This window comes from Canis aureus, chromosome 13 (assembly GCF_053574225.1).
Source record: "Canis aureus isolate CA01 chromosome 13, VMU_Caureus_v.1.0, whole genome shotgun sequence".
NCBI classification, from domain to species: Eukaryota; Metazoa; Chordata; class Mammalia; order Carnivora; family Canidae; genus Canis; species Canis aureus.
This window is the reverse complement of record NC_135623.1, coordinates 42,973,278-42,997,392: the sequence shown is the minus strand read 5'-3', so window position 1 is coordinate 42,997,392 and position 24,115 is coordinate 42,973,278. Positions and strand designations below refer to the sequence as shown.

Sequence of the window (24,115 nt, the reverse complement as noted above, 5' to 3'; positions counted from 1 at the left end):
TTTTCTTACAATTATGCACTACAAACATAACACAGTATCTTTTTCTACAATTAATGCAGCACAAAACAATAAGAGTTGGCTATTATCTTTAAGATTGTTTCTTTTCTTTAGTGAGAAATAAAAACACACCACTTTATTGCTGCCAATTGCTCAATTATTCAGAAAAATGTTCTCAATTTCTTAAGCTTCAGAGAAAAAAAGTCTCATTTCTTTTCCAGTGCAGTGATATGTATTATATATGAATATAACTAGGCAGCTAAAGGTTACCCAGGGGATATAACTATTTTCTAAATCCAAAAATGAATCCCCTTAACAATGAGAGGAGCACCATTTTGTTATCTTTTCATAGTAAATAATTTCTTGCCAAATATGCCAAGTGTTAAAAGCATTTATCAATCTCTTTAACATATGGCCTTATAATTTAACAACTCATATCAAAGGACAACAAATATTTTCAATATAAGGAGAGAGAGTGAATTTAGAAAAAGAAAATAGAAAACAATATATGAGGGGGTGGAAGAAAGTAGGTATGAAAATTATAGAAGAAAAGGAAAGAACCAGAAAAAGAAAGAAAAGGTATTAAGAAGCAAACGTGGTGGGGGAAAGATACAAAAGTAGAGGAAATAGTATATGGGAAGAAAATAGGAGAAATAAAATAAAAGAGAAAAATACAAAATGACCAACAGGTAGAACATACTAATCTATTTTTTTAAAGCAACCAACTTCAAATTTATGATATATACTGTGCTTTCTTCCCCCAAAGGAAGAGAATTGTATGAGGGTTTTGAATGTCCTACGATATTAGGAAGTATTTGTTTTTTATTTCACACTTTGAATCTGTTGTTCACTTAGATGTACCCTTAACAGAGAGAAGACCAGAGACACAAAGATCAATTTATCTCAACAAAGAAATATTCTTTTTTTTTTTTTTTTAATTTTATTTATTTATTTATTTATGATAGGCACACAGTGAGAGAGAGAGAGAGAGGCAGAGACACAGGCAGAGGGAGAAGCAGGCTCCATGCTCCGGGAGCCCGACGTGGGATTCGATCCTGGATATCCAGGACCGCGCCCTGGGCCAAAGGCAGGCGCCAAACCGCTGCGCCACCCAGGGATCCCAAAGAAATATTCTTTCTTTCTCTTCCTTCCTTTCTTTCTTTGCTTGCATTTATTTATTTATTTATTTATTTATTTATTTATTTATTTATTTATTATTCATACACACAGAGAGAGGCAGAGACACAGGAAGAGGGAGAAGCAGGCTCCCTGCAGGAAGCCCAATTCAGGATTCGATCTCAGGACCCCGGGATCACGCCCTGAGCTGAAGGCAGGAGCTCAACTGCTGAGCCACCCAGGCATCCCTTTTTTTTCTTAAACAAAGAAATAGTCTAATAGTTTTGGTACTGATGTGAGCTCCATGACTTAACACAGTGAGTTACATGTGCACTAGATTCCTTTGTTTGAGACCAGTGAAATAGTCTAATCAATTTCCCCAACTGTCTCAAGAAGGAAGAAAAAAGGATAAAGTAACAGAGTAAGAAAAGAACAAAATCAAACACACATTAACTTTGTATCCAAAATGTAGTGCAACCAGTGATGTCAAAGATGGAATATTAATTAATATATTTTATCTTGAAGTACAGGTTAAGAATCCTGAATATAGAGTTTAAGAGTTAAACAAGACCAACCAAGAACACATTAGCAAAATTTGAACGCTGGAAGGTATAAGGCAGAAATACCAAAGTGAATTAAGATTTATTGATTTTTCAAGTTACTTACTATTAAATTTTGCTTCGTATAGTGCAGTTCACGTATAATGTAATACAGACTGGCAACTACAGAGCAAATGTCCGCCCTGTATCTGTCTGAGAAGAGCTCAACACCTGGGAGAAGCTGAGTGATTTCATACTGAGCATAGCAACGTTCAGCTTTGGGGTGTGGAAGTGTGGTTCTAAGCAAACCCTGAAAAATGAAAACAGGTGAAATGAAGAGCTATGAGTTGCATTCCCAACACTGAAACAAAGATAAGTATACATATTACTTCCTAAAATGCTTTGTATATGCCTAGAACATCGTATCAATGGTACTTATCATTAATGTTCTCATTATGGTTCCCAATGCTTTCATCACTCAAGATGGGCTTTTTAAATTCCATGGTGGTTGAATACTCTTTATTTTTAGAAGAAATTATCACTATACTATCATTTGTTGGGGTCAATTTTGTGTTGGACACTATTTGTAAATTCTTTATAAACACTACCTCATTTAATCCTCATTTAACCTAACCCTAGAAGGAAGGATTATTACCTCACAAATTACATAACTAGGCTTAAACAATTAATTTATTTGAGGTCACATAGCAAATGGTGGCAGAAAGAAGATTCAAAGTCACATCTATTTAAATGAAAAAAACAAAAAACAAAAACCTGTGTTCTTTCCACTATACCAAACAATAAGCAGAGGAGATCAATTATTTCAGAAGTCTAAATCAAGCAGAGTTAATTCTGAATTTTTAACTGAATTAAGTAAAAAGATGAGTTGTTTAATTTCACCAATATTTCTTAGGTAATTTATATGACCAACATTGTATCTGATGTTGGGAAACAAGATTGATACACAAAACTAAATTTTACATTTAGGAGTGCTTCTGATGTTATCCTAAATAATTAAGTGCATTATAACATTTTTTTAATGTATATATCTGAAAAGAATTTTAATCAGATTGTTCTCAAAGTTTTAAGGTACCTACTCTAAAATACTCTGCAATTGTTTACATTTTGAATTTTACAAATCTGCTTTAAAAATCACAAAAAAAATTTTTTAAATAAACCTCAGCAGCTTTTATTTTAGGTGTAGTATTACTAAAAACTACATTCCCATAGTAAGCAAAAATTTAATTTTTAAATTACTTCTTTTCTAAAACATAAACAGCATTATCTTCAAGAGCAAGCAGTATCTGACAGTAAAGAATGCAATATAAGGAGTCAGGTTCAGATTGTCATTCCCTTTACACTCTTGCCTCTTCTACCTCCACTCTTTTAAAGCACAGGCAAGAGGTGCATAGAACATAATAAAACTGAAAAGTCTGGCCTTACATCCAGAAAAGGCTTTCCAGAGAGTTTATCTAACCAGATTTAATAAGCTATCAGATACCTCTGATACACAGAACATGAGTGTCCACCCTTCAAAGTAAACAGAACCTTTAGTAGATTGCAAAGGCCACGGCTACATCCCTGTATCTCAAAATGTGTTGTATTTCAGATAAAAGCTCCTTTCTTCAATGAAGTCAAACCAAAATTCTATAAGCTGCCAACAATCTAGTTCTGTAGTCTTCAACTTATTTCTTGCTTTCATTATATGGTATACTTCACGTTGTACAATCAAACAAAACTTTATTTAGAGATGAGGTAACCTGAGGCCACCATATGGAGTCAAACAAACTGGCTTCACATCTCATTAACAACACAGTCCTACTAATGATGAAAGACTCAGTTTCCTTATCTGCAAAACTCCTTCCAGAGTCTGAAGGAGAAAGAGATTCTGCTAAATATTCAAGGTGAAAAAACCACAGGGGTTTAGCCAGTGAAGGAAAGGTGGACTCATGATTTCTCATCAAGGTCTGTGCTATCTTCCTACCTGTGAGATTTATGACTATGATAAACCACTGCACTTCTTTTTCCCCAACTGAATGGTCGCTACTGTAAGAAGATATACATAAAATGTTACCTGAAAGAGCAATGCAGACAAAATGCAACAGTTGGTTCTCTTGTCAACCTCCGAGATCTTGGTAAATCTAAATAAGTATCACAAAAATAAATGGATTCATGGACAATTTTCCAATAATACTTTTATATAAATACATCGCTAGTACAGCTTTTCCAAAATTAAAAGACTTTGTGATTCTAAAAGTGCTATACTCTTATATAAGATCTAGAACATAAAAAAACATAAAAAACAAAATGAAATATCACTGATAATCCTACCACCCCAACATGACTGCTGGTAACATTTTAGCTAATTTCCTTCTAGATTTTTTTCCACTTATAGAATTTTTTAAATTTTCTCTATAGATCATGATACTATGCATGCCTTTGTCCACCATACCCTATAGATAAGCTAAAAATGTACCTGGAGAGGTGAAAGAAACCTGTACCTCTACGCCTTCTACTCCTTCCATACTTTTTAAATTTCTCACATTATTCAAGTCTTTAAAATATCTGTCAGTGCTAAATAGGTATAAGACACTGTGGCAGACTTTCACATATGTCACGTGTTATAGGTTACATGTAGTAGGCTGAATAATGCTTCCCACCTCCTGCCAAAGATATCCATGACCTACTAATCCCTCAAACCTATGAATATATTGCTTTACATGGCAAAAAAAAAAAAAAAAAGAGAGACGGCAGATGTGATTAAAATTAAGGTTAGTTTCAATGTAATCTCAATGGTCCTTATGACAGAAAGGTAGGGGAGTCAGCCAGAAAAAGAGAGGTGAACACAGAAGCAGAGGTCAGGGAGAGAGGAAATGGGAGAGAGAAAGAGGAAGGTAATCCAGACTGTTGATCCTGAAGACAGAAGATGCAGTCATGAGCCAGGAGTACAGGAGGCCTCCAGAAGCTGGAAAACACCAGGAAAGTGATTCTTCCCTAGAGCCTTCAGAGGATACCACAGCCCTGTCAATACACTAATTTTAGGACTTCTGACCCCAATAACTGTAAGATAATAAATCTGTGTGTTTTAAGCCACTAATTTTGTGGTAATTAGTTACAGAACTAGGAAACTAATACAGGATATATTATGAGCTAAATTATGCCCGCCCCAATTCATATGTTGGGAGTCCTAACCCTCAGTAACCTCAGGATGTGTCTGGACTTGGAGATAGGTCCTTAAAGAAGTAAACAGGTTATAATGAGGTCACTAGGGTGGGCTTTTGTCCAATATGACATATATCCTTATAAGAAGAAGAGATTAGGACATAGACATGCATACAGGGAAGACCACAGAAGGACACAGCAAGGAGACAGCCATCTACAAGCAGGGAAAGGCCTCAAAAGAAACTAACCCTGCCAACACACTGATCTAAGTATTTGAGCCTCCAGAACTATGAGACAATAAATTCCCCCACAAACTGGTCCTTTGTTATGGCAACCCTAGCAAACTAATAGAGTATGTCATGCAATTCTTGCCACCACAGTTTACCAATGAGAACACTGAGGCTCAGAGACAATGAGTAGCGAGCCAAGGGTCCCAGAGTTAGTAGGAGACTCTTGAATTAGGCTCAAGCTGGCCTGCCTCCATACCGATCCCATATCAACTGTTCACTCACTCATTTGTTCATTCCACAAGTAGTTATTAAGTGCCAACTCCATGCCAGACACTTAGGATACACTGGTGAACAAGCAGAGATCTGTGCCCATGTGAGGTCCACACTCTGGGGAATAGGGCTGGGTGGGGGGTTTTGGGGGCTCTTTTGTCTTTTAGTTCATCAAAGCATATTTCTTTTAATAAAAAATCGACAGTATGTACATTATTTAAAAAAAAAAAAAAAAGAAAAACCAAGTTAAAATTGTGTGTGTGTGAGAGAGAGAGAGAGAGTGTGTGAGAGAGAGAGAGAGTAAAATTGATGGATGCCACCAGGGTAGACTAATAAAGCAGTAGGTACAAAACAGTTCCATGGGAGCTAAAAATGATGACGGATTTGAACTTGCTGAGGTTGAGAACCAGAGGATAGAGTAAAGGGTGGGCAGTGAGGGATTCGTCAGGAAAAACCCATAAGAGGGAGAGGAGATGATCATAGATAATAAGCATCACAAATAAGTAAACTGTCTACTTTTGTATGATATGGACACAGCTAAGAATCCCATGTGTCTGAGGCACGGCACTCTATATGGCACAGGGGGGCACTCCACAAAGGGAAGCTCACTCCATTGCCACACTCACTGTGCTATCTTTGCTGATATGACCGCTCCTTGCAAACATCCCCAAATGCCAACTTTTGACAGAAATTCCTCACTATAATCTTTGGAACCTGGAATTGAATAGCTGCTGGCATTGGTGAACGAGGTACCAAACTCTTTCCACTTATGTAGCACATCTTCTGATTTGAATATTTCATCAAGAGCTTGACACCAACATTTAAAAGCAGCCCTAAAAGAGAAACAGAGCATCAAGCAGCATGTTTTTCAAGATCTATGTCATTAAATCTATCTTCCAAAAGAGAAAACAAGTGCATTAAAGAAGTATTTTAATTAAAATGTGAGAGAATGAATCTATACCATTTGCTGCTTATAACTGTTTCAGGTAACATTTGATGAATAAAATGTAGCAATGGAATATTATCAAAGAACTAAAGTTTACGAAAGACAATATTTTTTTCATAATAATTAAAAATATTCTCAAACAAACTACCCAAAAAAGTTCTCCCTTGTTCTACTGACTTCCACTAAAAATTTACCTTTTCTTTTCAGCAAAGATGAAAAGGCTTCCAAGTTCATGTAATGCCTGAACTTTAAGACTTCTCTGATGGCTGGCTTGGAGAACATCTGTATTTTTAACCAAGTAAAAGAACAAATGTCAGTTCTTAGAAAATATCTTCCTCGTATTCTCAGGAATATTTAAATGGCATTATTCCTTAAATGTGCCAATAAGCAAATTGCAAGTGAATACTGCCTTCACAGTTCTCCTGATAATATACAGAAAGAAAACAAATGATACTCCACCTGAACATGGTGGAGAAAGTGATTGGATCTAAGAGATAGGAAACATGGAGAGAGTGGAATAAGAGTCAGGCAGGTGGAGGTGGAGTAGAAGAGAAATTCAGAAGAAGCACACTATAGAGAAAGGGTGGGGTGTATGTGGAAATGACGTGGGTGGCTGGACTATGGTTTTCTTGGGAGTGTAAAGAAGGAGATAGAAGGAGATAGTGAATTTCTGGTGGAGAAATGTGTACATTATTCTATAACGGATAGGAAGACTTGAAGTGCTTGTTTTTAAGCAGGAATGTGACAAGATCACAGTGTATCAAATTTTTCCTTTACCCAAATGCAAAAACAAGGGGGGGGCAGCCCAGGTGGCTCAACAGTTTAGTGCCTCCTTCAGCCAGGGCCTGATCCTGGAGACCCAGGACTGAGTCCCACATCAGGCACCCTGCACAGAGCCTACTTCTCCCTCTGCCTATATCTCTGCCTCTCTCTCTCTCTCTCTCTCTGTCTCTCATGAATAAATAAATAAAATCTTAAAAAAAAAGCACACCTTTAATAGCATCTAAATTTTGTTTTGTTTTCTGATAAGTGCATAAATTCAGAGATATATAGCAAAAACCAAACCAAACCTAACAGTGGTTTCTAATGAGAACAGTACTGACTCCTACAGGGTATTTTAGAAATCTGAGGAAAGTTTTGTTAGTTGTCACAAGAGGACATCTCCTGGCATTTTGTCGGTGAAGACCAGAGACACTGGATAGCCTGTAACACACAGAATCTCCCCCTACAGTGAAAAACCTGTTTACAATTGCCTAAGTCTAATCTCTAACTTCATTTTTTACATATAAATAGGGCATTTTTGTATGTGTTCAAAATTCTCTGAATTTTTCAGAAATGCAACCATTCACTGTAGTGCTTTGTTTTGTACTGCACCTAGATTTATTAGCCATTTTAGAAAAACACCATCACTAAAATTAACAGTGCTGATAGCACTTGCAGCACCAATACAATAAAGCTGTTTCAGGCTATATTTGTAGCTATGACATTCATGGTGATTCAACACACAGGATATGAGCCTCTAACTGCATCATTATACTTTCTAGTGCCTGAGCATTTAACTGCCACAAATAGATTATTTTATTATAAAACAATATTATTTATCCTTTATGTTATATTTAGGACATTATCTATTGTTTTAAAGAACATGTGTAGAGAGACTATATTAAATATACATTTTTTTCAGGGGGTAAAGGGGATATTACTAAATGTCTGTCACAAAAAAAGGGGGATGTTGGGTCTACAATGCAGATTGAGTATATACTGCTGAATTTGTAGAAGAGCCACATCAAACAGAAGGACAAAGAAAGTGAGATTAGCTAGGGCAGAGCAAAAGAACACAACAGTGACCACTTTCCAACAATTGGTTCACAGATGCACTTAAAGGGTGATGAGCAGAAGAGTGGAAACCTCAGCATGCTGACAGCCCAAGTTGGGAACGTGGAGACTGGGAGAGACTGAAAGTGTTATCCCAACACTGTTCTGGCACTGCCTACAAGATTTTATGCTCAATCTCTTTCATCTGACATTTAAAGGTGGCATTTCAGGCTCAAATGTAAACTCAACATTAATGTCCAAGATGCTACTGAAAATGAATATATAATGAAATGAATCTTACCAATAGTTTTATAATAAGAGGAAATTACAAGTCCCAGTTGAGAATAGGGAAGTTTACTTTTCTCCACTGAACTAAAAACTCTGAAGTGTTCCTGAGAGAGGTTGGGGGGTGTTGGCATATGCATCTCTTCTGTCCCCAGGCAAAATTCCACCTTTCCGGTAGTAAATTTTGAATTGCTTATTCCTCCTCTATCTCCTAAATTCACGGAAAAAAAAAAAAAAAAGAAATTTATTTATTTATTTACTTACTTTTTTTTTAGAGAGAGAGCATGAGAGCAAGTGAGGGGAGTGGCTTGACAGAAGGAAGAGAGAATCTCGAGCAGGCTCCAAGACCAGCATGGAATCTGATGCAGGGCTCCATCACTTAACCCTGAGATCATGACCTGAGCTGAAATCAAGAATTTGACATTTAACCAACTGAGCCACCTAGGCACTCAAAAAAGAAATTTAAAAAGGAGATAGAGGGGAAGCTGATGAGGAGGGGAAAGGTAAAAGAAATGGACAGGAAGAAAAAAGGAAAAATTCTGTGCATAGCTGAGATTTCTTTGCAGTTTGACAGACATTATTTCCTTAAATTTAGTATCTAGTATGATTTCTGAGGAACTCAGGTACATGTGCACGGGCTCTATACCTGTTATTGTGCCAGAAAGTAATGTTGAGGGCAGCCCCAGTGGCGCAGTGGTTTAGCGCCGCCTGCAGCCCGGGGTGTGATCCTGGGGGCCAGGGATCGAGTCCCACATTGGGCTCCATGCATGGAGCCTGCTTCTCCATCTGCCTGTGACTCTGCCTCTCTCTCTCTCTCTCTCTCTGAATAAATAAAATCTTTAAAAAAAAAAAAAAAAGAAAGAAAGTAATGTTGAAATAATGCTTTGCTTCTCATGGGGAATTGCTGGACGTTAACATGGTTTGGGTTTGCCTTTTTTTAAGGGCTTCCAACAGTAAGATGTTAGTCTGCCTCTGGGGCAGAGACCTCTGGGATAGAAGCAACACATAGTTAGTTCTGACCTAAGGAGGGAAATGGGAAAGAATTGGTCTCTTCATAAGATCAGAGAACACACAAGAAAAAAAGTAAAACTATTCTAGGGGAAGCACTCAAAAGCTGCAGAGGAAGAGAAGCTAATGTAGAGTTTGAAGTCTGTAGCCTGAGGACTGGGGATAAATTGCTGAGAATATTTTAATACCAGGTGAGATTCAGGGTGAACCAGTGTAATCCACTCTTAGGAATTATATTTGCTTTTTTTGTTCATGCCCTTAACCATTATTTTTTTAACCATTATTAATATATACCATAATTGAAAGAAGTTTATACATAACATAGAAAGCTAATTTAATGTAATGTGGGCCTATAGACAATACAACCAAAAACTATGGGCACAGGCCATAGTAAGTGCTTTTTTTGGGGTGAGTAGGGGCAGCAACAAAAACAAATATAAATATATATATGTATACATACATAAAATTTGTCAGTGATTGTAAAAACAAGATTTGGTCAAATTTCTGAAATACGAGTTCACTGAATACTAGCATCTTAAGTTTACATTTAAATCTGTTTTTAGTAACTATAATTATTTTAAGTCTGTTAATTTAAGTTTATGCTTTAAGCTTATTTTTATTATTCCAATAAATTTGAACAGCAAGAATCACAAACATATATTAGGATTTTAAACAAATTTTTAATAACCCAAACATAAATAAGACAGGATTTTCCCTACCTAAATTTGAGTATATTCTTCCTCTCTGGGGTTACCACTTAACCAACTCAAAAACCTACTTTGATTGAGTTCACAAATCAATAACTGTTGAGAAGGAAAAAAACAAACTAATGTGATGTAACCAATGATAGTGAATATCTTGTTTTAAGCTAAAAGAAATCTCTAAGATCAAAATCTACGGTATTAATAAGAAGTCTTGTTGATGCTTATATTAAAATGCATCTATTTCCTCAACACTGATAAAGTAGGGCTTTGTTAATTGTTAATTAACAATTGTTAATTAACAATTGTTAATTTGTTAATTGTTAATTGTTAATTTGTTAATAGGTTCTAGTTAATTCAGTGAATCAAGTCATCTACTCATGAAAAAATTTTTTAAAAGACTATAGCACATACTTGTGAAGAGATGGGTAAGAATGTAGATGCACAGAGTCCAAAAAAATAACAAATGTTGTTTTTGTGTCTACTCAAGGGAGTATGCTAGTTTCACAGGAAACATAAAAGCAGATGAGTGAGACAGTCCTTGGTTGGAATGAAGTGTGTGAGAGAGGTCATGATCCACTAGACAAGAAGCAGCAAGTGAAGGGCAGCAGGACAGGGAGGTGGGGAAAGGAGGGACCTATGGCAGAATATGGTAGATCCACAGAATAGTGTTCCCCCCATAAATAAAGAGCAAGAGATATAGAGCAAGTATTTTACCTTGTGTCTGGGCAAGTAATAACAAAAGCAATTTTCTGCTGTGTCGGATTGATCTGTTATGATATCTGGATTTTTCCAAGGTCTCTCTAAAACATCTCAAAGTGTCTGTCACGTCCACAGGCACACAGACAAGCTCTTTGGCGTGGCTGTATTCTGAAAGGAAAAAGAAGAGTACTGGAGGATGAAATGCTGCAGTAAGCCAACTAGTAGCAAAAGATTTTCTAATTCAGAGAATTCCTTGGTTCCAAACTAAAGCTGCTAAATTCAAAGCCCCCAGGTCTGCAGCAGGTGTTTCAACGTTCAGATCAAATTTTTGTGGTATATTTGAAAGTTCTTTAAAAAAAGAAAAAAAAATTTAGAAAACTTTTGATTCCTATGAAATGCAAATAACTTTAGATCTTGCCAATTTTCCTCATGAAGCCTCCTACTTTTTCTTTTGCTGATCATAAAAGATGAAATAATCTACCCCTTTTCAGCAGCCTCTTCAAAGCAGAGGTGCCTTGGGAAAGAAACGAAAGTAGGAAACAAAGAAGCTTGGATGGATAAGTGCTCTCTTAAGAGAAGGGAAAGACAGGTTTCTAATATTGGATGATGCAAAGGAAAGGAAGATGAGGCCATAAAAGGGAGCAGAACTAAAAACAGTCCTGAGAAATGGCAGGAAAGAAGAGTTATTGGCAGCGAGTGGCCTCAAGGTTCCCTGGAGAGGAAGTGATGGTCCCTAGCACCAGGCTACAGATTTTCGGCCATACACCGTGAAACAGTCCCGTAAGAAGGAAGAAATACAAGCTTCAGATAATTCAGAAAAAAAAAAAAAGCAGGAAAAAATCACAAAGGAATTTCCTTCTTCAACAGGTTGAACAGGTGGATGGCCCCCTACTTGAGAGTAGCATGGCAACCTGCAAGGGAATGGGGGTACAGAGGTTAACAGGCATGCCCCTCTGCCCTCAAGAGGTATGGTCTAGCTAAAGAGATGAAGCATTCAGACCCTGGAGTATTAAACTCACATTAACAGAGAGTTCCTGGTGCCAAAATGAGGGCAAGAGAAATGAGAGATCAGCAACAGGGAGGAAAGGATGCTCAAGAAAGAGAGAAGATATGCTAGCTGTGTCTTGGAGGATAGGGAAGATTTGCTTGGGAAGAAGGAGGCAAGAAGTTTTAGAATAAGAACAGCTGAAACTCAGTGAGTACTTATACTACTTATACTACACCAGGAACTATTCTATATAATTTACTGTAACAAACTCATCAAATCCTAAAAACAATATAAAAGGTATGTACTGTTCGTTATATCCTCGTTTTACAGATGAGGAGAAGAAGGCATAGAGAAGTCTGGTAGTTTCTCTGAAGTCACAGAACCAGTTTTGTACAAGGAGAGGCATAGAAGCAGGAGTCAGGGTGGTGACTCGGGGTGCAGTGAGATGACATGGCCACCCCCACTGAACAAAGAGGGCTTCCCAGAGACCTGAAGCCCCTCACCCCTTAGAAAGTTGCCTTCATCCTTTCTAAGAGGAAGCACAGGAAGAGGAAGGGTTTTGAGCAGGTAGACACAACGCAAGCAGTATTTTAGGAAGAGCTAGCAGACTGCAACAGACAGAGGGTGGTGGCTGAGAGGCCACAAGACTGATACTGTGATTTGAACTCAACTAGGATGATAGAAATGGGAATAAGAAAAGGATGCAGGGAATGTTCCAATGTTGGAAGAGACAAAAAAAAAAAAAAGTGGTTATTTGGCTATGTGGCAAAGAATTACCTCTTCCCTGTCCTTTCTAGGCCAATGATCTTGCTTCCCATCTCACTGGGAAAAAAATCCAAGCAATCCAAAGGATCTTCTACAAACCCCCACCAGTGGTTCATGTTGTTCTAGAACATTCTTCCCTCAGATATTCTTATGTCTCACTCACTCAGCTCCTTAGGTTATTGCTTAACCTTAGGCACTTAACCTATTCCTAAGATTATTGCTTAACAGTTAATTTCTCAGGAGGCCTTCCTTGATCACTGTATTTAAATCAGTGATCCTGATTTCCCTATTTCTCTTTTCTCCATTGCACTCATTATCTTCTGACATATTATGTGTTGTTTGTTTATTGATTGTCTCCTGCCACTAGACTGCAAGTTCCACGAGGGCAGGGATTTTGGTCCATTTTGTCTGCTGCTATCAACCCAGACCTATAATAGTGCCTATTAAGTGGTATGTGCTCAATAAATATTTGTTAAATGAATGAATGACAAGTTTTCAAAGCTAAATGGCTGGGATAAACATCATTAATAATCACTTACATAGATCTTAATCTCAGTTAATTCTCACAGCACCTCCCCAACTAGTAGAGGTGAATATTATTCACATTTTAAAAGGGAGGAAAAGTGAACTTGGGCACATTAACTCACTTTAAACCCTTATAAGACACAAAAGACAACCAGTGTTCAAGTCCAGTACTTTTCCCTAATAGTTTGCCAGAGGGCATCAAATCTTGGGTAACTGGCAGTGATCTAGATTCAGGCCTGCTAATTTAAGTACAGAAACCTTTGAGAATAGGACAGAAATAAGCCTAAGAAAAGATAATTAGAGAAGAAGCCTGGGGTCCTTATGAGCTGAGGGACGTCCCGATGGAATAAATGGCACAGTTACATTCTATGGCCATAGAGAAAACATCTTTCAATCTACCTCAAAGCAAACTGAAATGTCTAGAAATACTGGAGGCTCTAGTCAAACCAGATACATGGCCACATTGAGAACCATTTGCCCCCCTGGCAAGCTCACTCTTGACACACTTGCCTATCACACATTTAAGATAATCAAATATTTAGCTGACAGAAGCTCTTACTAACTTCCCAGGGGCTCTCTTCTACCCTACCAATTTCATTGTCCTGTCCACTATCTTGCTCCCTCAATTCCCCTCTTATCTCCTCTACCCATGCACAGTCCTGCATGATCCAGACAAAGAGACAAGGCATGCTCCGACTCCTCCCACCACTACCCTTATGCATAATGCCCTAGAGATGATATGGATTCTGCTCTGTTTTTGTTTTTCCTACAAGAATTCATGAGCTTGGATTTTTATCTTTTTCTCCTTAAATAGTGAGATCCGGGAAAGAAGCAAAGAAAGCAAAGGAAAAGGCAGAAGCTGGAGCCCCTCACCTATCAATATTTTAAAGATAATCGGTTACCTTCTCTAGTCCCTAACTTTCCAATCTCTGCTAAAATTGGGATGATAATATTTATCTCCAAGGGTTATTGTTTTAACCTGTGTGTGAAGTGTCAGGCATAGTGCCTATCAGGGAGTAAACATCCAATAGATATAACATATTGGCTGTTAGTCATGTATTTAAAAAAAAAAAAAAAATATATATATATATATATATATATATATATATATATATATATATATTAAGCACTTAACAGTATTAGGTGCTATGCTAGACACTGAAGAGATAACAAAACAGATACACACCTTGCTCTCATGGAGATTTCACTCTGGAATAAAAATTCACAAAGGCAAGCTTGTATTTGGGGGTAATCAGAAGGATAGGAGGGACAGAAGATGTTTGTAGTCTTTAAAATGTGAGGTCTGAATACAATCAACCTGCTACTTTGTATCAAATATCCCCTTATAAATTATTCCTCCTTGTTTTTTTCATAAACTGTATTTCACTTTGTTGTTTTTTGTTGTTGTTGTTCTTTCCTTTTTTTCAAACTCTAGAAAACCTTTTTTTCTTGTAATCCAACTAGGGTTCTGCCAGTGATTTTGTGACTATCACACGAGGCAGAGGCCCGTCCTTACTTCTCTGTCTCAAGAGGGAGCTTCTCTCTGAAATTGCTGCTATCTATACAATTGGTCACATCAATCCAAAAGCCCATGAGATTCAATAAGAAAACACACCTGCCAAAGGTTGAAAATTTGAAAATTCCAATATACTGGAAGACTGAAGAACCCTATCAGAGATAACTTAAATACTGATAAGGTCAAAACTCGAGACACAGATTCTAGACAGAATGCAAAAGTAGTTACAATAAAAGACATATTCATAGTTCTCTCCCCTGTGAAGCTTATCAAGCAGGCAAGTTACTCATCCATACAAAAAATAATCTGTAAAGTGAGGTATTCTCACTTCTCTACATCCTACAGAGACTATACCAAAATACATATGCATTATTAAATAGTTAGAGGGAGAATAGAATGTTGTTAAATAATGAGAACATCAAGTGTTCATAGGCACTGGAGCATTACAATATCTGTTCTGAAGAATTAAACGTATCAAGCATTACCGCCCAATGCTGTTATGCCAAAAGAAAATCTATGATGTTCTAAAGAAGCAATCTGGTGTGGAAACCAGCAAGAGTTCACTTGGTCTTTCAAAAGTATTGTAAAACATGTCATGATAATACACATAAGACCCATCATGCTTATAAACATGTTAATGATCTGAGTTCAGTACACTGAAAAAAATTCACCATCCTAAAAGTTTGCCAAATAAGCCCAAAAGCATGGGCCAAAAGATGCTCCTAGTCACAGAGGTCCTAGAGTCTAATAAAGAGCTGTAAATCAGATGCCAAGATTTTAATGATACTGGCTTAAAACTTATAATTAGAATGCAGGATATCTAAAAACTACCATACTTATCACAGTAAGTCAAGAATAAAGTATCTGTCTCCCCATGACCACTGATGTATAGCAAAATTTTTCTGATTGCTATCAGTTTAAAGGAAAGACTAACTTGCAAGAGGACAAATGGTGAACGGGTCAGGTAGTTTAGTGGAGCACATACAGGCCAAGCAATCAGACAGACTAGAGTTTGAATCATGGTTTTACTACTTACTAGTAACATTTAATTTTCTCATCTGTAATGTAAGCATAATAATTCTACCTCCTAAAATTGTAAGAATTTAAAAAGCTAATGGTTATAATGTGCTAAATATAGGGCCTGGCCCAATTCATTATTACTGCCATTACAATATTTTTTAGATTTTATCCATTCAAATATTCCTGCTATAGTCATTGCTCAAACTGACTATAACTCCACCACCATGAGAATCAACCCAAATAATCATGGTAGCCTGACCCTACCTACCTTCCTTTCTGTCCCACCACCAACCATCTTGCCTTTCCAAATGTAGCTTTAACAACAACCTGCCGAAGTGCTTTTCTGACATGTTACATCCACTATCTATAAGACCAGTGGTCACACAGGTCTAGGATTTTGCTAGGCATGTTTTTCTTATCCCTTAGGTGCTAGTCAACATTTTTGATAATAAGCATTTGTGACGTTTTCTCACATTTGTTGCCCATCATTTTTAGGATGGAAGGGATAATATAAATCACATTCTGAGCTAGAGATCCCAAATCGAGAGATCTCCAGAGGTTTGACAGATATGATCAAGAAAAGAAGAACATAACCAGGATGAATCACACTCTTATTAGAACTCCACTGTTTAACGAATAAGAGAGGATAATTTATCACTAATGGAGAACTCACAAGCTCATGGTCACCAACTCCCTCAAATGGAGCCTCTACCACTGCTCTGAAGCCCTTCTATCTTCCCTCTATTTCCCTCAGGGGCCAGGCGACTCTTTCACATTCCTTCTGAAATCTTCTACTTTAGTAACCTTGGCTAGGCTCTTAAACCCTTGCTTTATTAAGAAAATCTTTAGTACCCAATGAGAATACCTTCAACTTCTGCCCTATAAAATTCCTGTGTTTGGGTCCATTCTCCCCTTCCCTTCTGCCCTCACCTCTCAGTATGGCCCCTCTAGAGGATAAATTCATGTTCTCCTTTCTACCTTGGAAACAATCATGGAAGCTTGTGTCAAGATGGAGGTTCCATCAACCTATGATGAGCAGCAGCTCAATATTCAACCTCATCAAACACAGTAGCGTGAGCAAAAAACCAGACTTTCCCTTGTGTGGAAGCGATGAGATTTGGGGATTGTTTATTACTACTGTATAGCATAGCCCATTTTGAATGATACAGCTTCCAAAGTGAGCCTGTCCTCAGGTCTATACTCCATATAACTCTCCCGAGCGACCTCATGCAAGAAAACCCCCTGATTTCAACCACCACCAATGTACTGATGATGAAAATGTAAATCTCTGAATGCCTGACTGGTCTATCTAGCCATATACTGAATAGTTCTACTCAGTAATCACCCTGGCACCTCAAACTCACTAATTCCAAGGTAACTTTCTCTGATCTGCTCCTCCCTTCAGTTTTCCTGTGGAGTGAAGACATCACATCCATCTGGCCACCCAAGTCAGGAACAAAGGCAACCTGGACTCCTCCCATCCTCGTCTAAGCAGTATAGAACACAATCCTCTGGACTTCTTCAGGCTTTCTCTCATGTCGGTCTCCTCCCATGTTATCCTCACCTAAGTCCAGAGCCTTATCACATCCTCCTCCTCCTCAGGAGGAGCCACCCTTCTGCTTCCATGAGCTATGCTTTCAGTTGGTTCCCAACACGGCTGCATAAGGTTCTTTCCAGAGCGCAAATATGATCATTTCACTTTCCTTCTTTAAATCCTTGTATCTAGCTCTTTTTAGCCCTCCAGATAAATTTGCTTTTCTATATCCCACCTTCTAAGGCCCACCTGCCAATCTTTCTAACCTCAGCTTTGTCTTTTCCTTTTTAATGAGCTCCACCAAATTGCACAGTCTTCTCAGCAGCAATGCTGTTAACTACCACTGCTTACAGTGGAAGCAGCAGGGGTAGTCCTAACATGACAGTTCTTATTCTATACTATCATCTCTGGTTTACTTACCAGTCTCTTTCAATGGGTTGTAAATTCTAGGATAACAAATCTTTAGTCTCACTAAATCTTTAGTGTCTTTGTGGTCTCAGTATCCAGTACAGCACTTAACACTCAGTAGACACTCCATAAATGTTTGCCAAATGACTGAGTGGCCGCCTGTCTCAATAAATGAATAAATGATTACACACATACATACATAAAATCAAGAGATAAATGAAAGAATCCTAAGGAAAAATTTGCATTCCTTCCCTATGCCAGAAACAGAGGCACATGGCAAGTGCAACTAAGAGAAAGCATTATTTCTATTTTCATTTGATTCTATTGCTTCATTCCCACAAACTGCACTGCCAAAAGTCTCCAACAGGGCTTCTTGGCTAAAAGCAAAGGAGTCATGACATTCCCTCATCTTCTCCTGTGCTCTGGTGAAAAGACCTACAACGCAATCATGATAGAGCCAATAGGAGAACAATCTACACTGATTATGGAAATGGGAGTTTGTTTGTTTGGATTTTTTTTGAAGATTTTATTTATTTATTCATGAGAGACAGAAAAAGAAAAGCAGAGACATAGGCCAAGGGAGATGCAGACTCCCTGCAGGGAGCCTGATGCAGCACTCAATCTCAGGACCTGAGGGTCACGACCTGCCCCGAAGGCAGATGCTCAGCCAATGAGCCACCCAGGTGCCCCAGGAATGGGAGTTTTTATGGGAGTCAAGACAGAGCTCCAAAAAGAATAGCAACAGATCAATTTGATGACTTCCCAAGTGAGATAAAAACAGGGAGAAATGTACAAGATAGTCTATTCCATGCTTATTTTTCAAATAATTTTCTTTTCTCCTTTTCTTTCTCTAATTTACAGATTAAACTAATAAGCACATGTGTTTTAATTCCCCTTATGCGACATTTATAGCAAAATAAGATGATAAATATCAAATGGATTAGTTTCAGTCCAATAAGCCTGCAAAAGAGATTTTGCAAACATTTTAATTATGGAAGAGCTGACATGCAGAACACAACGGCAAACCTTGCTTTAAAAAAGCTGCATGCTAAAATGGTTCCAACCTGAATAGATCAACTTTTTCAGGAAGTCTGTGCAGTTTTCTGTATCTGTCACTTCACTGGTTGAAGGATTAATCTTGAGCTGCTTCCCAATGAAATTTCGGCAGGTTATCTTAAAAAGGAAAAGGAAAACAAATATTACTTAATAAGGTATTTATGCCTGAAAATTTGGTTTACTTAAAATGTTTATCTTATTTTCACTTGTCAAAAAAAAAAAAGAAATACAAAAGGACGCTACAAATAAAAGCTAGCAGAATAACACTTGATCATGATAAGTTTCAGGGAAAAAAGGAGCCACATAACTTTTTATATTTCTTTTGTTCAGCACAGCTGGAAGAGCATTAGGCAAATTATGTAGAGCAATTAGAATATGATTTTCTGATATTCTGTAAATCCACTAGTCTAAATATATCTTCCATTATGCAAGCTGAAACATATCTAAAATATAGGCTTCTTTTCCAGTGGCTGATTTTTCTACCCTACTCATAATGAATGCAATTTAAACTTCCCTGGTGAAGTTTGTCAAAACTAACTTCCTCTGTAGTATTTTAAAACTTTATTTTCTAACAGACACTTTGGTCCTAAAATTGTAAAATATCTGAAATCAGAAAAATTTTAGACAAAAGGAAATTCTTTTAAAAGGCCCAAGAACCAGGACACCTGGGTGGCTCAGTCAGTTAGGCAACGGACTCTTGATTTCAGCTTGGGCATGATCTCAGGGTTCTGAGATCAAGCCCCACATCAGGCTCTGTGCTGAGCATGGAACCTACATGAGATTCTCTCTCCCTCTCCCTCTGCCCCTCCTCTGCTCACAGGCACACCTGCTCACTCTCTCTCTTCCAAAAAAAAAAAGAAAGTCTAAGAACCTTTTTTTGTCTCTCCATTCCTACTCCTTGAACTAACCTATTTCTCAAAATACAACCTCTTTGAATCTATGTCTGATGTAGATGCTGCTTCTTTATTGTCCCTTGTAGGTACTTGCACAATTAGATGTAAGCAATCTAATAAACTGCAAATTCCTTCCTTTCTATGGCCTAACAAGGCCCTAATTGACCTAGTCCTTCCCATCTCCCAGTTTCATTAAATAAATCTTAATTGAACACCTATTATGTGTCAGTCACTACTCCAAGCTCAAGGATAATATAGTGAACAAAGTAAAGTTCCTATTCTTATGGAACTTATTCTAGAGAAAGTAGAAATACAATGAACAAAATAGAGGAGTACATTAGAGAGTATACTGAAGAGCTATAAGTGCTGTAGAGAGAAATGGAGCAAACAGGTACATAATTTTATGTAGGCTAGTGAGACCAGTCCTCACACAGAAAGTGACATTTAGCAAAGACTAGAAAAAAGTGAGGAAAAATCAGCGTGGATATTTGGTGGGGAGGAGCGTCCTAAGCAGGGGAGCAGCAAATGGAGGATCCCAAGGCAGGAACATCTTAAAGAACAGAGCAGCTGAAACCTGCAGGGCATTAACAGGAGATGAGTCACCGGAGATCATGGGGAATGTGTGGTGCATTAAGGCCTTGATAAAGATGTTCACTTTATCTCTGAAGCAGGTGGGAAGCTGCTGTAGGCTTTAAAGAGGAGGAATGACATGATCTGACTTAGGGTTTTCAAGGGTCATCCTACCTGCTGTATAAGGAACAGATTATAGGCTGGAGGCAGGGATTCAGGGAGATTGGAAGCAAGAAGACTAATTAGGAAGTCACTGCATGAATCTCAGCAAATATAACAGGGGCTGGGATCAGAGTAGATGTGGTGGAGGTAGTGTTAAGTGGACGGGTTCCGAATACATTTTTTTTAAAGATTTTTATGTATTTATTAAGACACAGAAAGAGAGAGAGAGGGAGGCAGAGGGAGAAGGGGCTCCACACTGGGAGCCCAACGTGGGACTTGATCTCGGTCTCCAGGATCACACCCCTGGCTGTAGGCAGCACTAAACCGCTGTGCCACCGGGACTGCCCCCGAATACATTTTGAAGGTAGAAGCTTTGATAACCAATTTGAAGTGGAGTAATGAAAGCACAAGAGGAGTCTGGGATGTCTCCAAGGTGTCTGGCCTGAGCAATCTGGAGAACAGTATTGTCATCAGTTGAAGTGGGGAAGACTTGTCAGAACAGATCTGAGATATACTAAATTTCAGAAGTGTATTAAACATCTAAGAGATCATGTTGATTAGGCAGTATGATGGGTTTTTGAGGGGTCAACTTGGTTAGGCTGACCTATGAGGACAAAAAGAAGGGAAGTATCCATTTTGAATGCACACAGCTATTCAAACCCTAATCTAGCTGTGGCTATGAAGGGATTTTGCAGATAATAATTAAAGTCCCTAATAAATATGCCTTAAGCTAGAGATTATTTTCAGTGGGCCTGACCTAAGCAGGTGAGTCCCCAGTGTGCTGGAGGAGTTCAGACTCCAAACAGCATCCAGGTCTACTGACTGAATCATCCCTCACTGACCGCCTAAGGGTAATAGCTTCTGGCCATACCTGTAAGGTTCATTCCTGCTCATGATCCTGACTGACCACCTTATGATTTTGGACTTGCCTGGCCAGCCTCCATAATCACATAAGCCAATTCTTTGCAATTAATCTTGATGGATGAGAGAGATAATAGATCTTACTAGTTCTGCTTCTCTGAACCCTGACTGATACAGGGAATATGTCAACACAGAATTCAGGAGAAAGGTCTAGACTGGAGCTAGAATTTCAAGAGTCATTATCATAAAGATGATACTTAGAACCACAGACTGAAAGAGCTCACCAAGGGAGAGTATGTGGATAAAGAAGACAGGAAGATTTAACATTATGACATTGGGGAGAAGAGGAAGAAGCAAAGCCCCCTCTTTTCACACTCTCCCCTGTCTGTGACATTCCAGACACACAGGCCTTCTCCTTGTCTCCGGGCCTTTGCCCTTGTTCTTCCCTTGGGCTAGAAGGCTCTTTCTTATGAATGGCTGGCCATTTCTCATCAAAGGTTACTGTTTTCAAGAGTCATTCCAGATTTTCACCTTCCATCCCACCTATCTCTAACCCACTGACCCAGTTTATTCTCTTCAGAGAACTCATGATGATCATAAATCTTTTTATGCATCTGTTTACAGGTTTATTTTCTGGCCCTACCTCTACCCCTGCAAAATTAAACTCCAGAAAGCAAGAACTCACACTGTATTCTCATTGCGTGGAAAATGCAGGAGGCTAGACTATGCAAGGGCTATAAGGAACCTCTGTGAGAAGATAAATGGAGCCCTCACCGTGTGGCCACAACTCCACAAGCACACAGACTGGTGTGGGAGGCAGGACTAGATTTCAGGCCTCACCTACACTGGGAGCCCTAGGGAAGGACACAAATGTGTAACAGTATGCTATGACTCTGGGATTACACAGTCAGGTAGTCGATACACATTTATTAAATTAACAAATGAAAGAATTTACTTCTCTTTCCACCACCTAACTCAAAGCTGTATCATGACTTTTGGGTCCTTAGACATTTACTTTCATGAACCCACACATCCATAAAAAATATTAAAAATTATATCATAGGACGATGTTGGCATAAATACAAATATAGTTAATTTTAACATAAAAATTCAAATATTTTCTTTGACCTAAAAGTTAATTTTTTTCTTCACATTAAAAAAAATGAAACATTCAGTGGGCCTCTGAAAGTACTGTGGCTCTAGACTATGTCTAATGAATACATCAGTGCTGGTCTGAAGGTAAGTTTCCTATGTACAAGGGCTTAATTTTCGTTAACCCTGTATCTGGAAAATATTGGCACATATCAGGTTTTCAGGAATGTTTGTTGATTTGAATGATAAATGTCTAAGTGAAAATAATATTTCTCTGATCTCTACATCTTTGTATTTTATATATCCACTCATCAGAAATTACATCTGCATAGGTAATACAGCCAAACTCACCTTCTCTTTGTATTCAGCCTCATATCTTGCACAAGGTTGTTGGGTAATATCTGGGCCATTGAACTTGGATATTCTTAGAAGCAGCTGACGCTGGGCATACACCAGGAGTGGTGTCACTTGCTCTGTGTATCTCTCACTAGAGAGGGGTAGAAATACATTAAAAAACAGACATTAGTGAAAACACATTTTTTAAACGAGAGCTCGTCACCTTTAATTGCCCTTACAGCAATACTTACTGTGAAATTGTGTTGAATTGGATGGCAAGTGATACCAGTGTTTCCCATTTTTCCACTTGATATAAAAGTTCCAGAGATTTCAACACAAAGTCATGGATCCATTTCAAACCAACCACATTTACATCATCCAAATGGTACTCAAAATTAAGGCTAGAACCACCATTATCATTTTTAATATTTCCATAGCAGCTTGGAACACTGAACTCTCCGTTTTCTTCAATAACCTACAAGTAGCACACGGGGAAAAAATGTGCATTTTCAGATTTTACTACACGTTTTTTCTGAAAACTGAAGGTGATTATTTTTAACAGGAAAAGAACTGAAGATAAGAAAATTATATGTTTTTATTATGCAAAGCAAAGCCTGAATATTGCAATTCAACAGAACTTTCTATGATGATGGAAATGTGCTATGTGTGTGTTGCTTGATATAGTAGCCACTAAGCATGTGTGGATACTAGAGCTAATTTCATTTAATTTTAATTTAGCTTAACTTCAAATAGCCACATATGACTAGTCATTACCATGTTAGCACAAACTGAGGTCTATACTTCTGGTACACAGTCACTATCTGTATTAAACCAATAAGATAAAGTTTTGAAGAACAGGTTTAGTATACACAAATAATTACAATTCCATAATATATTGGTTACATTCATCAGGTTGCAAAGGTTAAACCTATGGAGAAGGTTAATAAGTTAATAAGATATTAAACCAATAAGATAAAGTTTTGAAGAACAGGTTTAGTATATACAAATAATTACAATTCCATAATATATTGGTTACATTCATCAGGTTGCAAAGGTTAAACCTATGGAGAAGGAAATCTCCTGGAAAACTCTGTTTTTCCCTAAGTTAAAGAGGTACCATGTAACTAATGTATTCATTTCCCATGAGTCCCTGATGCACTTGTGTGTACCCTTAGAAATTCTTGAGGCAAATAAAACTCCTTAAATCCACCTATAAGCCAGGTTGCAGCCCAGGAAATAGTTGGGTAACTCAAGACCAGCCTCTCTTAAGCTGATGTTACTAGTAAGGGTAATCCACACATAGGGGAGGGAAGATATCAACAAAAGTAGAAGGCATATATCCCTAACAAGATTCATGGTCCTTAAGGTTGGAAGAAATCTAGGAAGTCATCTGTCTGTGCAATGTAAAATGCATGCCTCAAGTCAGTCTTGGGTAGGTGTGAATAACAGGTGTGCCATATGTGACCTATGTGAATTAGCCTCCTTAGCACGGTTGCTGGCACATGGGACATACTCAGTAAAGGGTAGTTTCCATTTTATTGATGTTATGAGCTCCATCCCACTACCCACTGATTTTATAGTAAGATTTCCAGCAGCACAAAGCTGCATAAGGGGTTAT

At 38.0% G+C, this 24,115-nt stretch overlaps 1 protein-coding gene across 10 annotated transcripts in view; it reads right to left on the bottom strand.

The window, feature by feature from the left end:
* Nucleotides 1–24,115, bottom strand: part of CFAP54 (cilia and flagella associated protein 54) — a 291,473-nt gene that overhangs the window by 117,405 nt on the left and 149,953 nt on the right. For all 10 annotated transcript variants that reach the window (XR_013350784.1, XR_013350783.1, XM_077845910.1 and 7 more), the window contains 9 exons: nt 22,749–22,972; nt 22,513–22,648; nt 18,592–18,700; nt 10,787–10,939; nt 8,377–8,571; nt 6,455–6,542; nt 5,941–6,147; nt 3,727–3,793; nt 1,780–1,962 (listed from right to left, as the gene is read on the bottom strand). Coding sequence is in view for 8 of the 10 variants with exons in the window: in XM_077845910.1 (XP_077702036.1) it covers nt 1,780–1,962; nt 3,727–3,793; nt 5,941–6,147; nt 6,455–6,542; nt 8,377–8,571; nt 10,787–10,939; nt 18,592–18,700; nt 22,513–22,648; nt 22,749–22,972 (1,362 nt within the window). In the remaining 2 variants the exon portion in view is untranslated. The remainder of the gene's footprint in view (nt 1–1,779; nt 1,963–3,726; nt 3,794–5,940; nt 6,148–6,454; nt 6,543–8,376; nt 8,572–10,786; nt 10,940–18,591; nt 18,701–22,512; nt 22,649–22,748; nt 22,973–24,115) is intronic.